Below are 22,113 nucleotides of genomic sequence, written 5' to 3'. Positions count from 1 at the left end.
TAATAACAATAAAGTCCCTTTGATATTTGCCTGCACGTCCCAAAAACAAGTACAGAGTAATAATCACATCAGATTGATTAAAACCCTCTCACTAATCACCTTCTTAATCAAACCCCCCAACAGAGGCAAAAAAACGTCATTCACTTGTCTGTTCCGGCGAAATCGGGCGGTCGAGATCAATCATGCACCGTAGAGGAATTCAAGAATCGGACGACGAAGAGGATGAGACCTATAACGACGTCGTTCCAGAATCTCCTTCTTCTTGCGAAGATTCCAAGATCTCAAAACCAACTCCCAAGAAAAGGTTTTTTGAAAAAAAAAAGTTCTACTTGCCTATGAATTGTTATAATTTTTATCCCAAAACCATGTTTTTTTTTTTTGGGATCAAACCAAAAGCTATGTGGTCTGAAAATGTAATAATTGTGTAGTAGGAGGAACGTAGAGAAGAGAGTTGTCTCCGTTCCGATTGCTGACGTGGAAGGATCTAAGAGTAGAGGAGAGGTATATCCACCGTCCGATTCTTGGGCCTGGAGAAAGTACGGACAAAAACCGATCAAAGGCTCGCCTTACCCCAGGTAAATTTACCCTTATGTCCCTCTTTTTTTGTCAGTGGCGGCGTATAATCGGAAGGGATAGCGTACGCTAGCCCAGACGGTGGTTGGGCTAACATACGCACCTCGTGGCGTTTTTGATAACGAAAACAGTCGCGTTTGATATCACGTGGTTTTTCACGCGCCAGCTCCTTAATCCTTGTTTTTTTTTTTGGTTTAATGTTTGTAATTTTAGTTAGGATGGAACCATTGGCTGCGTCATTAAGTAGATTATCTAAAAACTTTTGCTTTTACTTTTGTGTAATAATAATTAATCTCGGGGAACATGAAATATGAACTATTACAAGTAGCTGTAGATCTGGATTCTAATCAAGACAAAAGCCACAAAGGGTAATGCGCACAAAAAGGAAAAGTATTTTACATACATCTACGTGATTAACGTGCCAATATTATATTCTTTTAAAATTGATTTATTAATATTTTGGGGTGACTTTAAGGGGAATTTTTTTTTAAAAAAAAAAAAAAATCCATTCGAGGAATGGTGTTGTTATTTTATAAAATTATTACCAAAATTAACGTTTCAACCAAAATTAACGTTTCAATGATGTTAATAAAAACTTGGAACGATATTAAATGTCATAATAATCGGTATTTAACTGATTAATTTTGTATCATCCAGAAAATTTGGTTTCTCTTTCGATTAAAAATGTTAAAGTTAATCAATCACTATTGTGTGTGTGGATATATATCTCAGGGGATATTACAGATGCAGCAGCTCAAAAGGATGTCCGGCGAGGAAGCAGGTGGAGAGAAGCCGTGTGGACCCCTCAAAGCTCATGATAACGTACGCCTGCGACCACAACCACCCTTTTCCCTCCTCCTCCGGTAACAACAAATCCCACCACCACCGTACCAGCACCGTCGTCCTCAAAACCGCCAAGAAAGAGGAGAATCACGAAGAAGAAGACGAGGAGGAGGAAGTTACCGTCGCCGCCGAGGAGCCAGTGGGATTAGATCTAAGCCACGTGGACTCTCCGTTGCTATTAGGTGGCTGTTACAGCGAAATCGCCGGCGAGTTCGGGTGGTTCTACGACGCGTCCATCTCATCATCATCTTGTTCTGGAAATTTCCTCGACGTAACCTTGGAGAGAGGTTTTTCAGTAGGCGAAGAAGAAGATGAATCACTGTTCAGCGATCTCGGCGATTTGCCTGATTGCGCCTCCGTGTTCCGCCGTGGAACGGTGGCTACGGAGGAGCAACATCGGAGATGCGATTTTGGCGCCATTCCCTTCTGTGATAGTTCTAGATGAGTGTGTTTTTGTGTGTGTGTAGCCAAAAACCTCAAGAAAGGAAAAACAATTTTTTTTTCTTTTTCTTCCACTGTAAAGGTGTATCAATGTGGATTCACATGATTCATTATAAATCCCAAAATAATAAATCAAATATCATTTGAGAGAAGATACGATTATGTATTATGTATGATTTCTACATGCGACGAGGATAACCAAAAAGGAAAGTTTCCTCCATTGCTCTTACCACAGAGATTAGCTCTAATGTGAAGAGATCGTTCATTGTTATGTCTCCGGCGAGATCTGAGGTAACAGCCGGCGAAGAATCTGGTTTTTCTGGCTTGAGTATGACGGATCTACAGAGAGGACACTGTCCTTTGCTCTTTAACCATGGAACTATACATTCCTCATGAAACATATGTTGGCAAGGAGTGAGCATCACTGTTTCCTTGGGCTCAAAGTCTTCTAAACACACACTGCATCTCTTGTCCTCTTCTTCACCGGAGTGATCTCGACCGTTACTTCCCGGGTTTTTGTTTCTGTAGTATAAGCTGAGGTTTCTGAGAAGCAGGCTCTTTGGGACAGGGTTATATGTTTCTTTTGTTAGATGTTTCAGAACATGGTCTTCTTCTCTGGCTTGTGATGATGATGATGCTGGTCTTGAGTTGCTCTCGGGTCTAGCGGGTTGGTTGTGAACCGCTTGCCTTAGTGCCTCGAGGTGCTGCCTTCGCAGGTTGTTGCTGGTACGGATTGGAATATGTTGTGGAGTATGTGAGTCTCTGTCAAGAACAACGGTTTTTCAAGTTCTTGAATAGCAAGTAAACTAAACTTTTTGAAACAAAATCAAAAGCAGGAATAATCAGATGATGATGATGATTAAGTACATGACTGATGAAATCGCTGATCTTGAGTAAGTGGCTGGAGGATCATCGAGCAAACGCCTGTTAACTATCTGAAAGAGAACACACCAAAACATGATAAAAAACGAATACAGAAGGCCAGAACTTTTTAAGATATATGATCAAAGGAAAAGTCTATTCACCGAATGACTCCTGGACCAAGCGTTCCGTGAAGAGAAAGCAGGGACTCGCCAACCCGAGGATCGTGTACCCGAGTCATATCTATCGGGTTGTCTCGGAACAGAGGAAGAATAGCCATTTCTGGAGTTGTCCATGGTTGAACTTAATGGATTTCTTGTTACAAGTAAGGGATATGACAAGTTTTTGTATTGTAATGCAGTTTTTTATTCCTTTTCTTTGCTTTGAGTTATTCTTATATTGATTCCCTTAAAGCTGATAAATTAAGCAAGGAATCTGTCCTAGTGTGTGAGTATCAATTCATGAACACACATACACATCATGACCTAACTCGTTAAAGTGGATGTGACGTAGAGGGGAGAATCTATACCAGAAAAGTCAACGCCTTGACCACGTATACATGTCTTAATGTAGTTACCACAATGAACTCAGATGTTGAGACATTCACAACTACAAAATGCCAAACCGGAAACGAACATCAAGTTAATGATCTTATTTGTAGTAATAAATCTTCCAACTTTCTGAGATAACTCATAATGTTCCTTATTATCATATGTTCCCACACCAATATAGTTGAATCACTTTACTCGAGAAACTGAGAAAGCGTAAGAACAATCTCATAGATCTAATTGCTTTGGTCCGAAACAGTGAATTAAATTAATCATTACCCATAACAGTAACAATCACAAATCTCTCAAGGAAAATCATAGGAAAGCACAATCCAAGATGATACAATATTTCATCTACAACAAATCCATTTTATTTGAAGAAACATAAGTCTGATGAGAAGAGAGTAATAACGGCGCGACAGTGAAAAATAGAAACAAAGCAATCACGAAAGACAGCGACAGAGCTCACACCTCAGAAAATAATGTCTGCATCCTTCTCTCCACCACCAACGAGCAAATTACGAGCAGCGTTTATCGAAATCCCTCTCTGCATAGAGATTCCTTCAAGAACCATTTCCTCAGCAAACGCCTTGGCGTTAGCTGCTTGTCTCTCTACTTCCCTCCTCTTGTATCCCTGAATCTTCTTCAGCCTGAAGAAATCTTCCCTCTCAAGCTCATCAAGCTCTCCCTTGATGTAACTGATTGTATTCTCCAGCTTCGGTTTCACAACATTCTCCAGAGCGTTCACCCTCCGGTTAGTCGTCTTGATCGCTTCATCAAGCGTCAAGAACGAAGTCTGGAGAGAAGCAAGCTCAACTAGGACTTCAATGGCTTTCACATAAGCCACACGACAAGCTTGCACCTGTTGACCACCTCTAGCTAAACCGGTTAAGTCATTCTTGGTCTCGCCTTCAGAGAAGTGATCAAACTTGGGAAGCTTCACTCCTGCGATATTCTCTTGCCTGGAACGGACTTTCAGTGTAGCTTCTTTAACGTTCTCGAGGACAACATGTTTAACATTCTCACCAGCAACATACTTTACTTCGGTAAGAGCAAAAGACGATGTCTTCATCATATCCCCCATGGATTCCTTAGCAGTAACGATTTTCTTGAGAAGTGCCCTGAACTGAACAGTTAAAGCATCACTCTTCTTCTTGAGAAGAGCATGGCCTCTTGTAGCTCCAACAAGACGGGCTTTCATCACACCGAGCATAGTAACAGTGGGAACCACATTCAAACGCGCGTTTTGGCCAGCCATGTTTCAAAACTACTGCAAATAAAGGAGATGTGATTACTTTCTGCCATTAAAACAACAGAAAAAAAAACAACTTTTTAAAAGACTCCTCTAGATAGGGAGAAGATGAATAACAACAAAAGATGATTTCCTATGCAGAGAAACAATACTTGAATCATTGGCGACAGAGATCGACCTCTAAAATCTAGTAAATTCTGGTTTAGTTTATCAGAACTGAACAATATTGCGAATTCTTAAATTTGACTACGAAAATCTAAGGCTAATCAACCAAGCACCTAATCTTCATCTCGAACGATCCATACGGAGATCCATCAGATTTTGCATTATTGGTTACCAGATTGAATCAAAGTTAGACAATTTTTCCAATTCGAACCAGCTCCTACGGAATTTTTGTTTTTAGAATTTCCTAACAGATAGTGGTTTAGGATAATATAGTTTTCCAGATCCCCAGAAGGCAAAATCGGGATCAAAGAGTCAAAAACTACACGAATACAGAACCGAAAGATTGATTGCGACTCAGAATTTATCAGCCGGGTTTATCGATGCATCGCCAATATCAACGGTGAAATCCATAAATATATCCCAGATTCAATGAGAAATTTAACAGAGAGATAAATGAGAGGGAAGAGTAAGATTGGAGACGACATACCTGGGCCTCTCGAGAGACTAGAAGAAGAGACTTCTTCGCAAGTAAATCAGTGAAATAGATTGAAAGAAGACAGAGAGAGAGAGAGAGAGAGCTCGGAGAAATTGAAATCTGTCTTTAAGAACTGTCGACAGAGGCATAAGAAGAAGAGAGAGCGATCGTATTTCGACCTCGTCGCTGATCGTGGATGAAATAAAGGGGTTGTTTAGTAATTAATCGTAAACATGAAGGGCTTATTTTGCTACAGAAACATAAAATAAATTACACAGCTCATCGCGTATGGTGGGGCCTGCGTTCGTGGCTAAATCTGGACCCATTGTGGGCTCCATCTTCTTATTTAGACGGTGAACTCATCCCACGTTCTAAGTGCTACACTACGGACAAAAACTCAGGCAAAACTTAATAATGACTAATGAGTAGTCATCGAGGTTAACATTACAATTAGCGGTCAAATAAACCATTTTTTTTTTTAACCATTTCCATCTTGAATAAGATGATTATTTCGAAGATGCAGTGATGATAGTCAATGCTAATTTTTTTGGTGCGAAATTCCAAATGGTTGAGGTGAAAAATGTCATATGATGTTGACTGAGAGATGAGTTTGTTAACATATCCACACTAGGAATAATAATATTCTGTCACTTTCTAAAGGATATGATTTGAGAATATAAAACTTTTGAACTTTGGCAATGTGTTATATGAGCACTAATTACCGCCATCAATTTTTAGCAAAAAATGTGTTATAATGAATAAGAATAGGATCTTCTTTTTGAACATTCCTCATAAAGGCGGAATCTATGAAAATCAAAGTATATGTCGTTCCCTATAACAACATTATTATTAGATGGAACCGCAACAAAATCTATTCTAAATCAAATAATTTTAAATATAACAGACAAAAACAAGCACAATAGGGTGTAATCTGTGTAGATTATTGAGTGTATAAATTATAAGAGAAAGTAAAGAACACAGATTGTTGACAAGACCCTCTTGTTTAGCATAACAGGCATCCCAATGTTTTCGTCTAAATTAGTACTTGCATGTCCTTGTTGAATTACGAATCTCTTTTATTTGTCAACAAAATACTATGAATCTCTTTTATTTGTCAACAAAATACTATGAATCTCTTTTTAGTTCGTGGTCTACTATCTTACTGGTTTCGTTTGGTTTTATTTAGATTTGAACTGTTTTATCTTATATATGATTATTGTTAAACATCATATTCTTGACGGTATAAAGAAAACATCATATTCTTAAAACATGGTATGGCACGAGGATTTTTTCACAACTATATTTACATATATATAATTGGTAGTAGGATTGAGACTAAAGCGCAGATGCAGCTAATTAACGCCTTGTTGATGCATACGAAATGGAAACTTGACCAAACTGATCCGATCCAAATCACTCATTGACTGGATAGTTCTTTCTTTCACTGGCTCGTAATGCCTTAGCCACACTCCATTATAGGCCTGTGTAGCAACACAATACAATGAGCCATGAGCAACAAAAAAAATATATAAACAAAATATTTTGATCTATTAAAGAAGTGAATGTATCTATGTATAATGTATAATGTTACCACGCGCCAGGAAAATAAACCACCTTGTTTTTAAGTCATTCGATGTATCAAAGAAGTGTATGAATTTTACCTGTTGGGGTCTCATGATCTTAGTGTCAGGATCATCTAACGACTCAAGCCAGTGTGACAAGTATCCAGCCATACGCGGGACTGTGATCAATGTGTGTGAGATTCCCATTGCCCTGTGAGTTAACCAATTTCAATTACCAACACAAAAGTTAAAGGTAAAAAACAATTTTTTTTACAACAACTCATTAATTAGCATGAATTTTGTTAGATGGCTCATCGATGACTCCTACCTACAGATTAATCCAGAGTAGAAATCAACATTCGGGTAAAGCTTTCTTTTGATAAAATATTCATCTGAGAGTGCCGTCTTCTCTAGAGCAGCTGCTATCTGAAAACATCATCATCATCATAATACACCAAAATCTTTAGTAAACAAACAATCAAATAGGAGAGAGATACGTTACGTGAGCACAAGAATCTAAATTACCTCAACAAGAGGATCCTTTCCAACAATGGAGAACACTTCCTCCGCAAGCTTTTTAATGATTTTAGCTCGTGGATCGTAGTTTTTGTAAATGCGGTGTCCAAAACCTGACATCCTTCTCTTTCTGCGTACATGGAAAAGAGATATGGAATGACTTCATCACAATCCAGTTACTTTTTGTCTGTTAAGTATTGATCAGTTACTTGTTCTTCACGCTTTCGATGAACTTTGGAATATTCTCAACAGTCCCAATCTCCGATAACATCTTAGTAACAGCCTCGACTGCGCCACCATGAAGAGGGCCACAAATGGCTCCAAGAGCTCCCCCAACAGCAGTGTACACATCAACACCACTGCATATATAAAATCCAAAATACTGATCAAAAACATATCTCATAGCAGTTTCAATGGAAAAATCTTAAACCAGGTGATAAGTACGTAGAGGCAAGATGCCTAGCAGCAGCAGTAGAGCAGTTCATTTCATGTTCAGCATGCAGTATGAAGATGATGTCCAACACTCGAGCTAGCCGAGGATCAGGCTTGTAAGACCTATTGCCCCTGTAAGCAATGGACAGACATGTTTGAGAGCTAGAAACAGATCTAAATGCAAGTGTTTACTCAATCAAAGAGGGAAGACATAGAGGTGGCATACATTGAATGCAACATGTAGAGGGAATTTTCTGCATAAGAAAGTTTTCCTGAAGGAAGAACAGGAGGCTTGCCTGCCGTCTTCAAACAAGCAGCCACTGCAATTGTCGGTGCCTGTAGACACAATATTATATAAACACGATGAAGACCTTTTTTCATAGTCCAGTAATAACATTATGGCAATAAATCAATCAGACACAACAAGACCTGTCCAAGAATACGAAATATCTGTTCATCACGAACTTGTTTTGACTTGTAAATATCTTGGCCCTGCATCGAATTTTCCGTGAAGTCAAGAACACAGACAAATGAAAAGAAGGGCAAAAAAAAAAAAAAAAAAAAAAAACAGGATTATAAAAGCTTACCATAATGGAAGGATTTGCATCAGGATGGAAGAGGGAAAGTGTACTCATTGCACTGACATGAGCACCCAATGGATGTGCATCATGAGGCATGGACTGTATGATATCCTGCCAAAGACATTTCAGATATAAGTAAGACATAATGCACAGTAATCGTTGAAAGAGATTCAGTATCCTCCTTCATGGACATGACAAGCATGGTTTACAAGCAAGATGAACAACTTATACATAAAAAAAAAAAATCATTTTCGAGGATTTAGTTACAGTTTGAAAATCCAAAGAGTAGAAACATACCAATACTCCTTGTGGGACAGCTGAATGCTGAGAAATTGCAAACTCCCAATCAGCTAGCTGACTTTGAGAAGGTAGATTCCCATATACTGGAATTTAGAAAAAGAAAAAAAAAAACCCATCTCTGTTTCAATAGCTCAAGACTATGATCAAACATTTGCTTGTGCCTCAAGATTTGAAATAAGATGTGATAATTCAAGAAGAGTACTTACAGAGGAGATAAGCAACCTCAAGAAAAGTGCTGCTCTCAGCCAACTCTTCGATCGGATATCCTCGATACCGGAGGATTCCTTCATCACCGTCGGTGTAAGAAATCGAAGACCGAACAGGAGCTGTGTTCAAGTAACCTGGATCGTATAACGTAAGCCCCTTATCATCCTTCCCTGTCTTTATCTGCAAAAACAAAGCCATGTCTAAGAAATATATCAAGGAAAGAAAACCAATCATCTGACATCATCATCAGATTCATTGTCATTCCTTTACATACCTTCTTGAGATCAACGCATTTGACTGTGCCATCTTCTGAGACTGGGACTTGATATTTCTTTCCCGTACGCTCATCGATGATCGTCAAGCTTCCTTTCAGGGATCCATGCGGTGCTGCATTCGATGTGCACCATGGTTCGATCGCCGGCAACACCTGTTCCAATCCGACGGGATCATCAGACACCGCCAAGTGCGCTGAGAGAACGGTTAATCGAGCTTTTGCTCTCTCAGAAATCTCCATTTTTCACCTCGGAAAAAGAAAAGAAGGAAAAAAAAAAACAGAGTTCAAACTTCAAAGAGAGGAAGCGAAGAAGAAGAAACCAAAGGGACTGTTGTAACTTGTGTGACACTAGGCTGGTGGCGAAAATTGGTAATTTAAAGTGTGTAAATAATCAGTTACTACTTTTGTGGGGTGCGATTGGCGTGAATCTACTGTGTTTTTTTCCTCGAATCAGAGACTTTGTGGCTTTTAAATGTTAAAAAAAAAAACAAAAGTTGTGACAGTTACTTTGCTTTTCTTTTACCGCCATTTTTATATTTTGTTCTTCGCTTCTCACGACTGTTTTCCTCATTTTTATATGGAAATACAAATTGATAGGGAAAACTTCAATCAAATTATAATTACTAAATTGCGTGCAAATTATTCATTTCGATCCAAGGATTTGAAATCTATCCTAATCTTGGTGTTTAAATATATTTTTTTTCATATGATGTTGAATAAGAGATTAGTTTGTTGTTATCAATTCGTTACATGGAATATACATTACATTTTCACGGTAGGAAAGTAATATTCAATCATGTTTAAACGATATGATTTGGGGCTTCTTTTCCCAAATCAATGCGTTATATATGAATCTTAAGAGCTAAAGCAGTGTGTTATATCAATAAGAACAAGATCTTCTTTTATAACGTTCACGAAAATGGCGCCATTTTATCAAAAAGGATATGTCTTTCCCTATAAAACATTATTCTTAAATCATAAAATTGAATAATGAAATGATAGACAAACAATAACAATATATAGGATGTAGTTTGTGTAGATTATTGAGAGTTTAAATTATAAAGAGATAGATAACAACACAGATTGTTGACAAGACCCTCTTGTTGTTTTGGTCTTTATTTGGTATGTGGTATATAGGATTGAGAGACTAAAGCGCAGAACCAGATAAACGCCTTCTTGATGCATTCGAAATGGAAACTTGACCCAACTTGTCCGAATCACTTGATAACGTTCTTTCTCTCACTGGCTCGTAATGCCTTAGCCACACCCCAGTGTAGGCCTGTGCAGCCAAACAATACAATGAGCAATGAGTCAAACACCTAGTTTTTTATTTTATAAAGTCATTTAATGTATCAAAGAAGTGTATGTATCTTACCTGTTGGGGTCTCATGATCTTAGTGTCAGGATCATCCAACGACTCACGCCAGTGTGACAAGTATCCAGCCATACGTGGGATTGCGAAGAGGACCGTGAAGAATTCTGGTGGGAATCCCATTGCCCTGTGTGTTTCCCCAATCCCATCACCAAGACACTTTAGATTCGAGTAAAAAGAACCTAATAGTTACAACTCATTATACGCACAGATGCTCTTACCTATAGATTAATCCCGAGTAAAAATCAACATTTGGGTATAGCTTTCTCTTAACAAAGTATTCATCAGAGAGTGCCGCCTTCTCTAGAGCAACTGCTACCTGATTTACATCATTCATCATATCTCTCTTAAATAATGTTCATCACATCTAAGAAGGAATTCGACAAACCATCTACTAGGAGGGATACGTGAGCACAAGGATCTATAGTACCTCGATCAGAGGATCCCTTCCAACAATAGAGAACACTTCATCCGCCAGCTTCTTGATGACTGTTGCTCTTGGGTCGTAGTTTTTGTAAACACGATGTCCAAAACCTGACATCTTCCTCTTTCTGAGGACATGGAAAAGAGATATAACATTGATGAAATGACTCATCATCATTTCAATAACTCACTGCTTGCAGCGTCTGAGTATTGAGTTACCTGTTCTTCACTCCTTCGATGAACTCTGGAATATTTTCAACAGTCCCAATCTCTGATAGCATCTTAAGAACAGCCTCGTTCGCACCACCATGAAGTGGACCATAAAGCGCTCCAACAGCTCCAGCAACAGCAGTGTACACATCCACACCACTGCAGAAACACAATACTGATTTAAACATATCTCAGAGCAGACTGAATTAAAAAATCTCTAATGATAAGTAGTTAAGTACCTAGAGGCAAGATGCCGAGCAGCAGCAGTAGAACAGTTCATCTCATGTTCAGCATGCAGTATGAAGAGGATGTCCAGCACTCGAGCCAGACGAGGATTAGGCTTGTAAGACCTATTGCCCCTGTAATTAATTGAACAGAACATGAAATAATTTCTAACTACTCACTACAATTTCAAGTGTCTCGCCAAATGAAGAGGGAAGATAGAGAGGTGCATACATTGAATCCAACATATAGAGAAAATTCTCTGCATAAGAAAGGTTGCCTGAAGGAAGAACAGGGGGCCTGCCTGCCATCCTCAAATAAGCAGCTGCGGCAATAGTTGGTGCCTGCAAACACGTTATATTATATATACAAGTTGAAAAACATTTACAGCTCCGAAACTAATTCACAGTCCGGTAATACATTATATCAACAGACACAACAATACCTTTCCAAGAATACGAACAATCTGTTTATCACGAACTTGTTTTGACTTGTAAATATCTTGGCCCTGCACCCAATGGAAACTTCCGTGAAATCAAGAACACAACAAAATGGAGCACATCTTCAGAAAGAGAGAAATTTAAAGTACAATAAAGAAGGATTCTATATACCCTAAGAGCAGGATTTGCATCAGGGTGAAAGATGGAAAGAGAGAAATTTAAAGTACAATAAAGAAGGATTCTATATACCCTAAGAGCAGGATTTGCATCAGGGTGAAAGATGGAAAGAGCACTCATCGCGCTCACAAGAACTCCCATTGGATGTGCATCATGAGGCATGGACTGTATGATATCCTGTGAAAATATTCAGAACTAATTTCAGGTTGAAGATGGTGTTAAAATCGAAATCAAGATTCTTTTACTATGGCAAGTACAACAATCATCAGATATTGCTTCTCGATAAATGTTTGTCCTCGACATTAATGTTATGTTGTCAAATGGTCAGTCATTATATAAAAATCAAATTTGCAACGGTGAGTATGATTGTAGTAATAGTTGAAAGAGATCCAGTATTCCACACGGACTTGACAACCATGGGTGGAAGCAACACAAACAACTTATACTGGAAAAATCGTTTTTGCAATCCGTTTTTGGTTTGAAATATACACTTTGATAGAAACCTTGGAATTTACACTGGTATGAAAATCCATATGAGGAAAGAGTTGAAATTTACCAATACTCCTTGTGGCACAGCTGAATGCTGAGAAACTGCAAACTCCCAATCAGCTAACTGACTTTGAGAAGGCAGATTCCCATACACTGCCAGAGAAAAAAATGGTTCAGTAACCCACAAACACAAATTAGAACACAAACGGATGAAAAATTTAAGACCAACCCCCCAAAAAATGATAAATTTTGTGTTCAATAAAACTTTGCCTCCGCAAAACTATGATCGAACATTTGCTTGTTCACGATTATAAGCCCCAAAAGGAAGAGAAGCATCAACAACAAGCTTCAAGAAGTACTTACTGAGGAGATAAGCAACTTCAATAAAAGTGCTACTCTCAGCCAACTCTTCGATTGGGTATCCCCGATAACGTAGGATTCCTTCATCTCCGTCGATGTAAGAAATCGAAGACCTAACAGGAGCCGTGTTCAAGTAACCTGGATCATATAATTTAAGCCCCTTGTCATCCTTCCCCGTCGTTATCTGCATACCAAAAAAAATAGAGATCCCTCTATAAGCTTATAACGTACACACAATTTACAACAGATCAATGGCCACAGAGGATTAATGAGTGACACCAATTATCTGCAATCAAATTCGTGCTCAGATTCGCGGGAAAATAGGTCGAAATTCAGATAACACAAGCTATTAGATCAACTGATCGTCAATTACTTAAACTCGATTTCACAATTCACTTGAGGGATTAAAACCCATCGTTATACATACCTTCTTGAGATCAACGGCTTTGACTGTGCCATCTTCTGAGACTGGGACCTGATATTTCTTTCCTGTACGCTCATCGACGATCGTCAAGCTTCCCTTCAGGGATCCATGCGGTGCTGCACTCGATGTGCACCATGGCTCGATCGCCGGCAACACCTGTTCCAATCCGACGGGATCAGACACCGCCAAGTGCGCAGTAAGCACCGCTAATCGAGCTTTTACTCTCTCCGAAATCTCCATTTTCACGTCGAACAAACAAAATATTAGAAATCAAAGAAAGGAAGCGAAGAAGAAACAATGTTTCGTTAAGTAAGCTACGCTTTATATCCTGAAATTTCTAATTTGTATCAGCAATTTTGAGTTTTTATTTCCTGCGGGTGATTATTGAAATTGGATCCGGGTTATCCGAAGATCAACGGTGGTAAGATGATTCAGCTTCGATCTACGGATAGTATTTGTCTTCAAATCTAAATCCAAAGAGGCTTATCTGTCAGTATTATCCTGGGATTTAACTTTCGTTCTCTAAACGACTTTAGCGCGGCAAGACGGTGAAGATCACTCGCTCTAATCGAGATACACGTGTCCTGTAACACTAGCGAGTGAGTTTCAGACGCTATGTGGATCGAGTAGAAAAGTCCATTTTAGCTTCCTCGGGTTGCTAAATATCTATTCGATAATGGGCCAATTTTATTTGGGCTCAAAGCGAGGAATTTTAATCGGCCCATTAGTTCTAAATGCCTCTGCTCATGCATGACTCACGTCACTCATGTCGAAGGAAAGAATATGTGAAAGGGACTAGACTTTTTTTTTTTTTTTTTGGGAAAAAAAGGGACTAGACTTTTAAAAACGTTCGTCGACTTCTACATGATTATAATTACTGTTTAGATATTTATATCGTACAGCTCGTACAAAGATTCACTAGCAAATTAGATAGCCGCCCAACCGTGTTGTAAGCATTTAGTCCATAAATTTGTCAATTTTGTCTGCTGGTCGATTTTTAACCGATTGATCATAATCGAAGAAGTATGTGAACTTTAGTAATTATTAGATTTTGTGTGTTTTGCGCATAATCTTGTTTGTGATACGGCATATGCGCAATACATTCTATCCGTGATCATTAACATACAAATTCATATGCATTCCTTAATTTTAAAAATAACAAAACTACAAAAGTATGTGAACTTAACTAATTATTATAACATTTATTTATACCCCCCCCCCCTCACGCTCTCTAACTTTTATTCCAAAAAATCTTATGTCTACAAATTACAATTACATTCAAAGGCAATGTATTTGTTTTTAGAAAGTAGAAATTATTCATTAATCTAATTGGTTGAATAAGTGTTTTTCAAAACATATTGATCATTTAAAGTGCTAAAGTAATTAATTTCATTTTGCTAATTATTATAGCATTTAAATCTCTCTATTCACACTTTTTTTACGTCGTTTACAACTTTTCATTTCCTCCGCTAAATTGAAAGTAGTAAGACTTTTTAATACAGAAAGAAAGGAAAGAAATATGAATAGTGATATTAATCAATTAAGTATATAAAACGTTGAGTAGGAGACGAGTATGATACTTCACCCACATTAAGAGGCAAACTCCTTAAAGCGTGTCCAATTGGTTGCGCATTTTTTTTTCACTTTTTCGGTTGCTGCCGTTACAGTTCCATTTACAGCTCATTTCAATTGCAGAAGCAACCAAGTCCTCTTTTGAAACATGACGATTAAGCCAAAATCGCCGGCGAGATTCAACCTCGGAAGGCAGTCTTCGCTTGCGCCGGATTCACGAACCCCAACGGAGACGGTAGCGGAAGATGAAGACGAGGAGTTGGCGGCGGCGGCGGCTGCTGGGATCGTGGATCCCACGATTCGTCTAATGTATCTAGCCAACGAAGGTGATATCGAAGGCATTAAGAAGATGTTGGATTCAGGAACTAATGTCGACTACCGCGATATCGATGGTCGTACTGCTCTCCACGTCGCCGCTTGTCAGGGACGAACCGATGTGGTTCAGTTGCTGCTTAGCCGTGGTGCTAAGGTTAATTCCATGGATCGATGGGGTAGCACGGTACGGGTTTAAACTCTTTCTGGGCTGAATTGTGTCTTCTTTGGTTTGACTTGACTTCTCATAGACTCATAGTTCGTTTTGTGTTCGACGAATTGCCTCACAAGCTTATGTTTTAGCAATTCCTGAAATTCTTTTGAATCGGATGATAGGGGGGGACTTTTAGTGGAACGGCTCCGATTTAGCATAGCTCGGTTGCTTTTTTTTTGTTTTTAATCATCTTCTGCTTTAACATTCCAAGTGCAATGATAACGATGTTAACAATTCGTGATTGATCTTAACAGCCTCTTGCAGACGCAGAGTATTACAAAAATCACGATGTGATTCAACTTTTGGAGCAACATGGTGCAAAGCCTCCGGTATGTGTGGGTGGATGTTATAGCTTTTCCTATGAATTTGCTGCTTAACTGCTTTAATAATCGTTTGTGATTTTAGATTGCTCCTATGCATGTCCTAACTGATAGAGAAGTTCCTGAGTATGAAATCCATCCTACAGAGCTTGATTTTTCCAACTCTGTCAAAATTTCAAAGGTATTTGTTTCATTTGGATTCTGTCCAAATATCTGTAGTAAGAGTTTTAGTTGACAAAATAAGTATAAGGCTTTTTCTTCCCCAACTGCTAACAAGTTATAGAAATGGTATATCCACGCTTGTCATTACTGTATGTCTGCTTGACAGGGAACCTTTCACAGGGCTTCATGGCGTGGAATTGATGTGGCTGTTAAAACCTTTGGAGAAGAAATGTTCACTGATGAAGACAAAGTGTGGGTTGACTCCATCTATTTCTTATGTTATTGAACCAATCTTGCGTCAAAGGTTTTAATATCCTTCTGATATCCAGGAATGCGTTTAGGGACGAACTTGCCCTGCTTCAAAAGATACGCCATCCGAATGTTGTCCAGTTTCTGGGGGCAGTTACTCAAAGTAGCCCCATGATGATCGTCACAGAGTATTTACCTAAGGTCCTATTCTTTCTTAATCAGGATAACCACGTTCAGAGGATGGATGGCCTCTCTAGATACAAATTATCATTTTAGTTTCAAAATCCCTTATGAACTAGTTTGGAGTATCCTATAAACATGCTGGAAATACTGAGCTGAGAAAATCTCTAGAAGCGTAAAATCAAATGATAACATTTTGAGCAAGTCCTTCAAAATTTCTTTGTTTACCATTCTGATGCATGTTGACAGTTGGTTAGATATGACATGTTTGATGTTACACTGCATAAGATTATGCTTCTAAGTTTTAAAACAAATTATTTCTGTGTTTACTTGTAGGGAGATCTTCGACAATATCTAGACAGGAAAGGGCCTCTAATGCCAGCGCAAGCAGTGAAGTTCGCACTTGAAATTGCTAGGTTTAGTGGCTATCTTCTCTATATTTTTACTTCGTAGTTATGCAGGTTCATATTGATCCATAACCGGTTGCAACGCAACATTTATTTCGATTTTGTGGCTTCTGATTATCAGTATGACATTCCTTCAATTTTGGCAGGGGAATGAATTATTTGCACGAGCATAAACCTGAAGCAATAATCCATTGCGACCTAGAACCTCCGTATGTTTTCCTCTTGGTTATATCAGTATAGATTGTTTCATTACCTAAGCTCAATTATACTATATTGCATATCCAAAAAAAATCGTAAAGGCACTTATTTGTTCGAGTAAGAGAACAGAAACATACTGCGGGATGATTCGGGACATCTGAAAGTTGCAGACTTTGGAGTCAGCAAGCAGCTGATATTTAAGAAGACAGTTAAAAAAGACAGACCTATTACATCATTGGACAGTTCTCGTAAGTTTTTTTATCTTATAACCTTGAACATGCTCTCTCGAATTGTGTATGTTCCTGTCTTGAGCTAGCTTAGAGCTTCCAAGTCAGCTTAGCGTACTTCACTAATCTAATGGGGCTGAGATTGTATAATGGCTGTGTTTTGGATGGTGTAATGCTGATGATACTGTTTTTGTTGGGTCTAAGCAGTGCGATACATGGCTCCAGAAGTTTACAGAAATGAAGAGTATGATACAAAAGTAGATGTGTTTTCATTCGCTTTGATCTTACAAGAGGTAAAGTAACCGAGAGAGAGCTATGTGAGACTTGTTAATTCAGTTATACTCATAGAGCATGTGTGTTAACAAACTTAGCAGATGATAGAAGGCTGTGTACCATTCCATCTGAAAGAAGAAAGCGAAGTTCCTAAAGCATATATTGAAGATGAACGTCCACCATTCAATGCTCCAATAAAATCATATCCTTTTGGGTTACGAGAGTAAGTTTTTCTAATAAGTATCCTGTTTGGGAAACAAACATTCGTGACTCTACTTTAAGAGTCTTACGATCTCTCTATTGCCAGGTTAATCCAGGATTGTTGGGACAGCGAAGCATCAAAAAGACCAACATTTCGAGAAATCATCACTACTTTGGAGTTGATTAGTGATCGAATTGCAAGGAAAATGATCTGGAAGGTTGTTTCTCTTTCTCTCTCTCTCACACACACACACACAAACACACTTTGTATCAATGTCTAGTATAGTATTACATTTTCTGAGACGCTTTAGTGGTGGATTTCGAACAGGTGAGGCTAGGAAGGTGCCTTCCAAGATTCAGATTCTTTACAAAGCGAGATTATGTGAATCCTAGTAGTAGCCGTTCATCATTAACCAGATGACTCCAAGAGCTTTGGTTGCTTTTTTTTCTTCTCTAAATTAAAACGAAGATGATTGGTTTTGCCTCAAATGGAAGAAAACAGTGTCATATTATATTTAGCTTAATGTATTTATGGCATCATGACTGTTTTATTATTTACGTGGTGTGTATGAACATGGTGTGTATTTTTATAAGTTGTTAATGAGATCTAATTCGAGGATTTTTAGCTTAAAAAATATCTAAATGGGTTTTTTTAGATGTTAGATTAAATAATTTTTTTTTTTGCGTTGGTATTTAGTTCTAGTTAAACGAGGTGATAGATCAAAATTCAAGAGTAGTACAGCAACGTTAAACAAAAAAAACCTCGAGCCCATAAAAAAGAAACAGTAGAAAAAAAAATGCAAGGGAGTGTTGTAAAAAACTAGATCAGGTCAAATCAAGTCGTATATTTTTGGGTTATGTGTTCAGTCTTACGTCAAATCAAATCTGTAGTAGATTTGGATTAATGGCAGGGCGTAGTTGCAGAAGAAGGCAAGCGCGTGACGGCCTAATGGTTAGAGACCGAAATAAATCGTCTGCCTCTACGCTTCGGTTCGGTTGCTGTCGTCTCCTCTGTCGCTTTCAGCTCCGTAAAGTTAAAGAAAAGCCGAAAAATAATGTAACAAGCGCCATTGGAGAGAGAGAGAACTCACTCTCCGAGCGGGAAACTCTGAAACGCCCTTTTTCTCTACTTTCTCGCTCATCTTCTTTGCTCGTTCTCCTCTCAAGACATCGATTCGCTCGTCGCCTTTGTATGATACATGGAACCTGATTACCAAGGTTTCTCCATCAGGTTGGTGCTGATATTTGTTTTATATAGCTTTTTTGATTTTTGCGTTGTTATGAAATTTTGTTGATATGTCGTATCGGAATCGCAGAGAGTACGCGCGTGGAACAAGGAGTGTTGAGCTGCGGAAATGTTGGCCGTTCTCCGGTGAGTTTACCGGAGATCTTATCCGGTCTCTTCTTCCTCCGATAACTGTTTCCAAGTTTCGGTGGTGGTCTCATGAGCTTGCCTCGCTGCTAGCGAATTCTCCGGTGACGCCGGACGATTCCGAGCCGGATTTTCGGCGGAACGCCAAGGCGAAGTCTAGACCCTGTAAGAAACGCTGCATCGTTGAGATTTTTGCGGAGACGCCACAGATCCAATTAGAACGCAGAGAAGACGAAGGAGAGCATCCCGACGTCTTAATCGGTTCAAAGAGGAAACAAACGAATGATCTTTTGGCGCAGAAGAAGATTCAAAGCAAGAAGTCGAAGGAATCTTTCGATGATAAAAAAACAACCAACAAGGTTCATTTATTATATAGATAAATATTTGTTGATTTAGCTTTGTAAGCATTGGTGTAAACTAACACGAGTGTGTTTGTGTCACACATTGAAATCAGGTTAATAGATGCAAAGAAAGATCTGGCGTTATGTCTCTAAGTGGGAAGAAGAAGGCTGGAGGAGGAACGCGACGCCTATCTTACACAGAGGAGGAACTCTTTCCAAATTCTCCCAAATCAGTCAGACAAGAATGGGATTCTGAGTTCCAGATTCCTGGAATCTTGAAGGCAAAAAGAAAAGTTTGCTCCGTGAGTAGTCCTGATGAGTTTAATATTGATGCTTCTCAGTGTGAGAGGCATGTCAGATTCTCTGATCAGAGTGAGATGATTTCTCAACTGGAGAATAATTTGTTCTCTGTAGAACGCTGCTGCTCGCAAATGAATCGGTTAAGTCTCTTTTCAGCTGAGGATCAATCACCTGGGAATGACATGAAATGGAAGGTTACATCAAATGAGCTGACCAGTGACAGTATACAGTTAGGATCCAGGCAACAAAACAAGTTTCAGCCTGTGGTTTCTGAGAGACGGTTAAGTCATGCTCTCACAAATTCTGGCTTGTCGTGTTTTCCTAGACCACATCTCTCTCTGGAAAGAATTAAGGATGCACTGGATTTGCAGAACGAGGGGCCTGTGGCTCAACCTATTCAATCTTTTCTCTCTACTTCGAGTGAGAGCCCATACAGAAGTTGCTCTTCCTCGTTGCAACCTGCATCAGCTGATATGCAATGCGGGACATTGCTGAACGAATCACCTTTTGATCCATTTCTTGTCGAATGGATGCAAAAATCAGCTTTATATAGACAAAAGCATCTAGAAGAGGCTATCTCGGGGTGTCCTCTTAATTTACAAGGTGAGCTAGTCGAAGCAAATGGTGAAGGCTGTAGAAGTTTTGATCGGTCAGGTTTAAGTACTGCCTCCTCTAGATCTGCATCTGCGGGAAATGATATTTTACTCGGGAATTTAGTGGACTTTTCCAGTGGAAAGACATATTCAACTGAGCCAGCACTTGCCAAAGATGTAGAAAGGTATCCTGTGCATAAGGAGAAACGCAATAAGTACTTTCCAGCTAGGCTAGGCGTTGATGAGAACTTTATCGAGAAACCATTTTTCTCCTCAGACACTAATGTTGGAGAGTGCGGTCAAACTGTCCTTTCCCCGGTTTCTGAAGACTATCCGATGAGCCACACAATCAATCTCCCCAAGCTGGATGCTCTGAATCAGAACCTAATTAGCAGAAATATGGTTGCAAACCGTGATGGTTTGTGTATGCATAACACTCAAGCAACAATGCGGCTGATTGGTAAGGATGTCTCTGTTGGCAAAAGTTACTCAGATATGGTTAGAACGGGCGAGAGGATCATGGCACCAGATGCTTCCATAGACTATTCCTTTCTTGGGAGCTATACTCACCACAGCTGGTTATGGCGAACGACAATACTTGGGGTTTCAGAAAATCATTCAAACACAACAATCGATAGGAATTGGAACAGGGATTTGTTGTGTGATACATCAAAGGATCCCTTTCCTAGGTTTTTTGAACCACATGTCGGATTGGCTTCACAAGCCAGAACAGCTGTTGCTCCAGATTCAGAATTTCCTCCCACAATGTTGTCTCCGTGTGGCTCACTCAAGTGTTTTCCATTGACTGAAAAGGATCTCAGCTTCCATGATTATGGTTTAGGGCAGCAACAACTTCCCTTTCCATCTGATTACAGCAATATTGTCGGTATTGGTCTCTTACCCGATGCCAGAAACCCATCTTTCGGATTGCCTTTCTCTTGCACAGATTCTACTAGACAGTCAAAGCCTCATTGACCACCAAGTTCCTTTCAGAGCTCTCGTTCCACAGAGCAACTAGCTAGTGTCCTTCTGTGGGTCCAAGTCATCTCTTACATAAACGTTGGAATTAAAAGCAACTAAGCGGCTAACTTCTGTAGAGGAATATCCAGTGAAGAACCAGAAAATCCCTCAAGTTTCCAATGCAAGGTAGCTTAAATTCTGAGAAAGAGTTCTTTGCAGGCCAGCAAATTAGAAAAACACTAATCTAAGAGTCTTGAGAGGTTAAAAAAAAATATATATATATTTGTTTACTGAATACTGATGTATCGTGTGGTTTATAAACTAGATCGATCCAACTAGAAAAATATAGTTTTACTAATTAAAGACTATGTATATGGATTGTCCACAAAGTCGCCGACCATGATGACTAATTTTTAAAATGGTCCAGTTTTTTTCCCCCGATGTTATTCATGCATCTCGAGTACTCTAAATCTAAATGCGTAATAACTAATGAGCCTTTTTTTCTCTTTTGCTCATGCATGCTCGAATCTGATGATTCTATTTTTTTATAGGAAAAGATGTGAAAATGTGTTACTTCAAAAAGCCATATGTAACAGTAACCGCGTGTGGTGTTTTAATTTTAAAAATCGATACTAAATCAAACAAAGATTCCAAACTGAATCATGCGAACAAAGACAAAGTTCACTATGTTTTCCCCGCAAAGACCAAACAAAACATGAGCCCTCCCAAATGCTTGAAGTGACTTGGCAAAATTTAAGATAAATGTATATATGACATAATGCATGTCTATTTGATATATGTGTATACGAGTTGTAAATGCTATTACTAATTACAAGGAAAGTGATGGAGGTATGGGGGCAAAAGGAGGGCAAATAGTTAATAAGAACGTTGAAAAAATGTTCGTGGATGATTATGACTATACGTATGATTAGTCACTATTTGCTGGATTCCTTAATTTTCTGTTCCCTCGTTAAGTTGTCGTCTCATCATTTCTTTTCTTTTATTGATTTATCTCCGTTTGTATATCCCTCCCCAAATAGTATAATAAAAACATGCTCGAATATGTATTTCTGCCACAATCCAGT

The 22,113-nt window shown here is 38.9% G+C and overlaps 7 protein-coding genes across 11 annotated transcripts; 3 read left to right on the top strand and 4 right to left on the bottom strand.

Annotated features, from left to right (window-relative positions):
* LOC18020248 (probable WRKY transcription factor 69) lies at positions 1-1,996 on the top strand. 2 transcript variants are annotated; one of them, XM_024157215.1, is made up of 3 exons: positions 1-304; positions 432-575; positions 1,306-1,996. In XM_024157215.1, exons 1-3 carry the CDS (start codon positions 183-185, stop codon positions 1,859-1,861), a joined length of 822 nt encoding a protein of 273 aa, XP_024012983.1. In that variant the 5' UTR covers positions 1-182; the 3' UTR covers positions 1,862-1,996. The 2 variants fall into 2 exon arrangements, with proteins under 2 accessions (XP_024012983.1, XP_006402757.1); XM_006402694.2 differs by having other exon boundaries at positions 429-575.
* Positions 1,700-3,060, bottom strand: LOC18020152 (E3 ubiquitin-protein ligase ATL4). 3 transcript variants are annotated; one of them, XM_024157216.1, is made up of 4 exons: positions 2,883-3,060; positions 2,725-2,792; positions 2,088-2,619; positions 1,700-1,931 (listed from the first exon to the last, which is right to left on the bottom strand). In XM_024157216.1, the coding sequence occupies exons 1-4, from the start codon at positions 3,012-3,014 to the stop codon at positions 1,893-1,895; spliced, it is 771 nt and encodes a 256-aa protein (XP_024012984.1). In that variant the 5' UTR covers positions 3,015-3,060; the 3' UTR covers positions 1,700-1,892. The 3 variants fall into 3 exon arrangements, with proteins under 3 accessions (XP_024012984.1, XP_006402756.1, XP_024012985.1); XM_006402693.2 differs by lacking the exon at positions 1,700-1,931 and having other exon boundaries at positions 2,006-2,619; XM_024157217.1 differs by lacking the exon at positions 1,700-1,931 and having other exon boundaries at positions 2,006-2,619; positions 2,891-2,998.
* A 450-nt stretch (positions 3,061-3,510) lies between these two features.
* On the bottom strand, positions 3,511-5,365 carry LOC18020151 (V-type proton ATPase subunit D). 2 transcript variants are annotated; one of them, XM_006402691.2, is made up of 2 exons: positions 5,171-5,365; positions 3,511-4,536 (listed from the first exon to the last, which is right to left on the bottom strand). In XM_006402691.2, the coding sequence occupies exon 2, from the start codon at positions 4,522-4,524 to the stop codon at positions 3,739-3,741; it is 786 nt and encodes a 261-aa protein (XP_006402754.1). In that variant the 5' UTR covers positions 4,525-4,536; positions 5,171-5,365; the 3' UTR covers positions 3,511-3,738. The 2 variants fall into 2 exon arrangements, with proteins under 2 accessions (XP_006402754.1, XP_006402755.1); XM_006402692.2 differs by having other exon boundaries at positions 3,511-4,533; positions 5,171-5,361.
* Positions 5,366-6,398: 1,033 nt separating this feature from the next.
* LOC18020150 (citrate synthase 2, peroxisomal) lies at positions 6,399-9,349 on the bottom strand. The gene is given in 13 exon segments (XM_006402689.2): positions 6,399-6,556; positions 6,559-6,639; positions 6,820-6,931; positions 7,049-7,146; positions 7,246-7,366; positions 7,446-7,595; positions 7,681-7,800; positions 7,895-8,004; positions 8,098-8,160; positions 8,256-8,360; positions 8,547-8,632; positions 8,756-8,936; positions 9,031-9,349. Coding segments are annotated over 13 exon segments (1,509 nt in total). The 5' UTR covers positions 9,271-9,349; the 3' UTR covers positions 6,399-6,514.
* A 591-nt stretch (positions 9,350-9,940) lies between these two features.
* LOC18020149 (citrate synthase 2, peroxisomal) lies at positions 9,941-13,454 on the bottom strand. The gene is made up of 12 exons (XM_006402688.2): positions 13,151-13,454; positions 12,727-12,907; positions 12,431-12,516; positions 11,947-12,051; positions 11,703-11,765; positions 11,492-11,601; positions 11,275-11,394; positions 11,045-11,194; positions 10,833-10,953; positions 10,624-10,721; positions 10,406-10,529; positions 9,941-10,309 (listed from the first exon to the last, which is right to left on the bottom strand). Exons 1-12 carry the CDS (start codon positions 13,385-13,387, stop codon positions 10,178-10,180), a joined length of 1,527 nt encoding a protein of 508 aa, XP_006402751.1. The 5' UTR covers positions 13,388-13,454; the 3' UTR covers positions 9,941-10,177.
* A 1,294-nt stretch (positions 13,455-14,748) lies between these two features.
* Positions 14,749-18,099, top strand: LOC18020148 (integrin-linked protein kinase 1). The gene is made up of 12 exons (XM_006402687.2): positions 14,749-15,218; positions 15,500-15,574; positions 15,651-15,746; positions 15,894-15,979; positions 16,057-16,177; positions 16,493-16,572; positions 16,710-16,772; positions 16,891-17,009; positions 17,196-17,281; positions 17,363-17,484; positions 17,569-17,680; positions 17,791-18,099. The coding sequence occupies exons 1-12, from the start codon at positions 14,868-14,870 to the stop codon at positions 17,881-17,883; spliced, it is 1,404 nt and encodes a 467-aa protein (XP_006402750.1). The 5' UTR covers positions 14,749-14,867; the 3' UTR covers positions 17,884-18,099.
* A 268-nt stretch (positions 18,100-18,367) lies between these two features.
* LOC18020147 lies at positions 18,368-21,060 on the top strand. The gene is made up of 3 exons (XM_006402686.2): positions 18,368-18,693; positions 18,779-19,193; positions 19,289-21,060. Exons 1-3 carry the CDS (start codon positions 18,662-18,664, stop codon positions 21,041-21,043), a joined length of 2,202 nt encoding a protein of 733 aa, XP_006402749.2. The 5' UTR covers positions 18,368-18,661; the 3' UTR covers positions 21,044-21,060.
* The last annotated feature ends 1,053 nt before the right edge of the window (positions 21,061-22,113 follow it).

The sequence above is a fragment of the Eutrema salsugineum genome, unplaced genomic scaffold, assembly GCF_000478725.1.
Source record: "Eutrema salsugineum unplaced genomic scaffold, Eutsalg1_0 scaffold_19, whole genome shotgun sequence".
NCBI lineage: Eukaryota > Viridiplantae > Streptophyta > Magnoliopsida > Brassicales > Brassicaceae > Eutrema > Eutrema salsugineum.
This window is presented reverse-complemented; position numbering and strand designations above follow the sequence as displayed.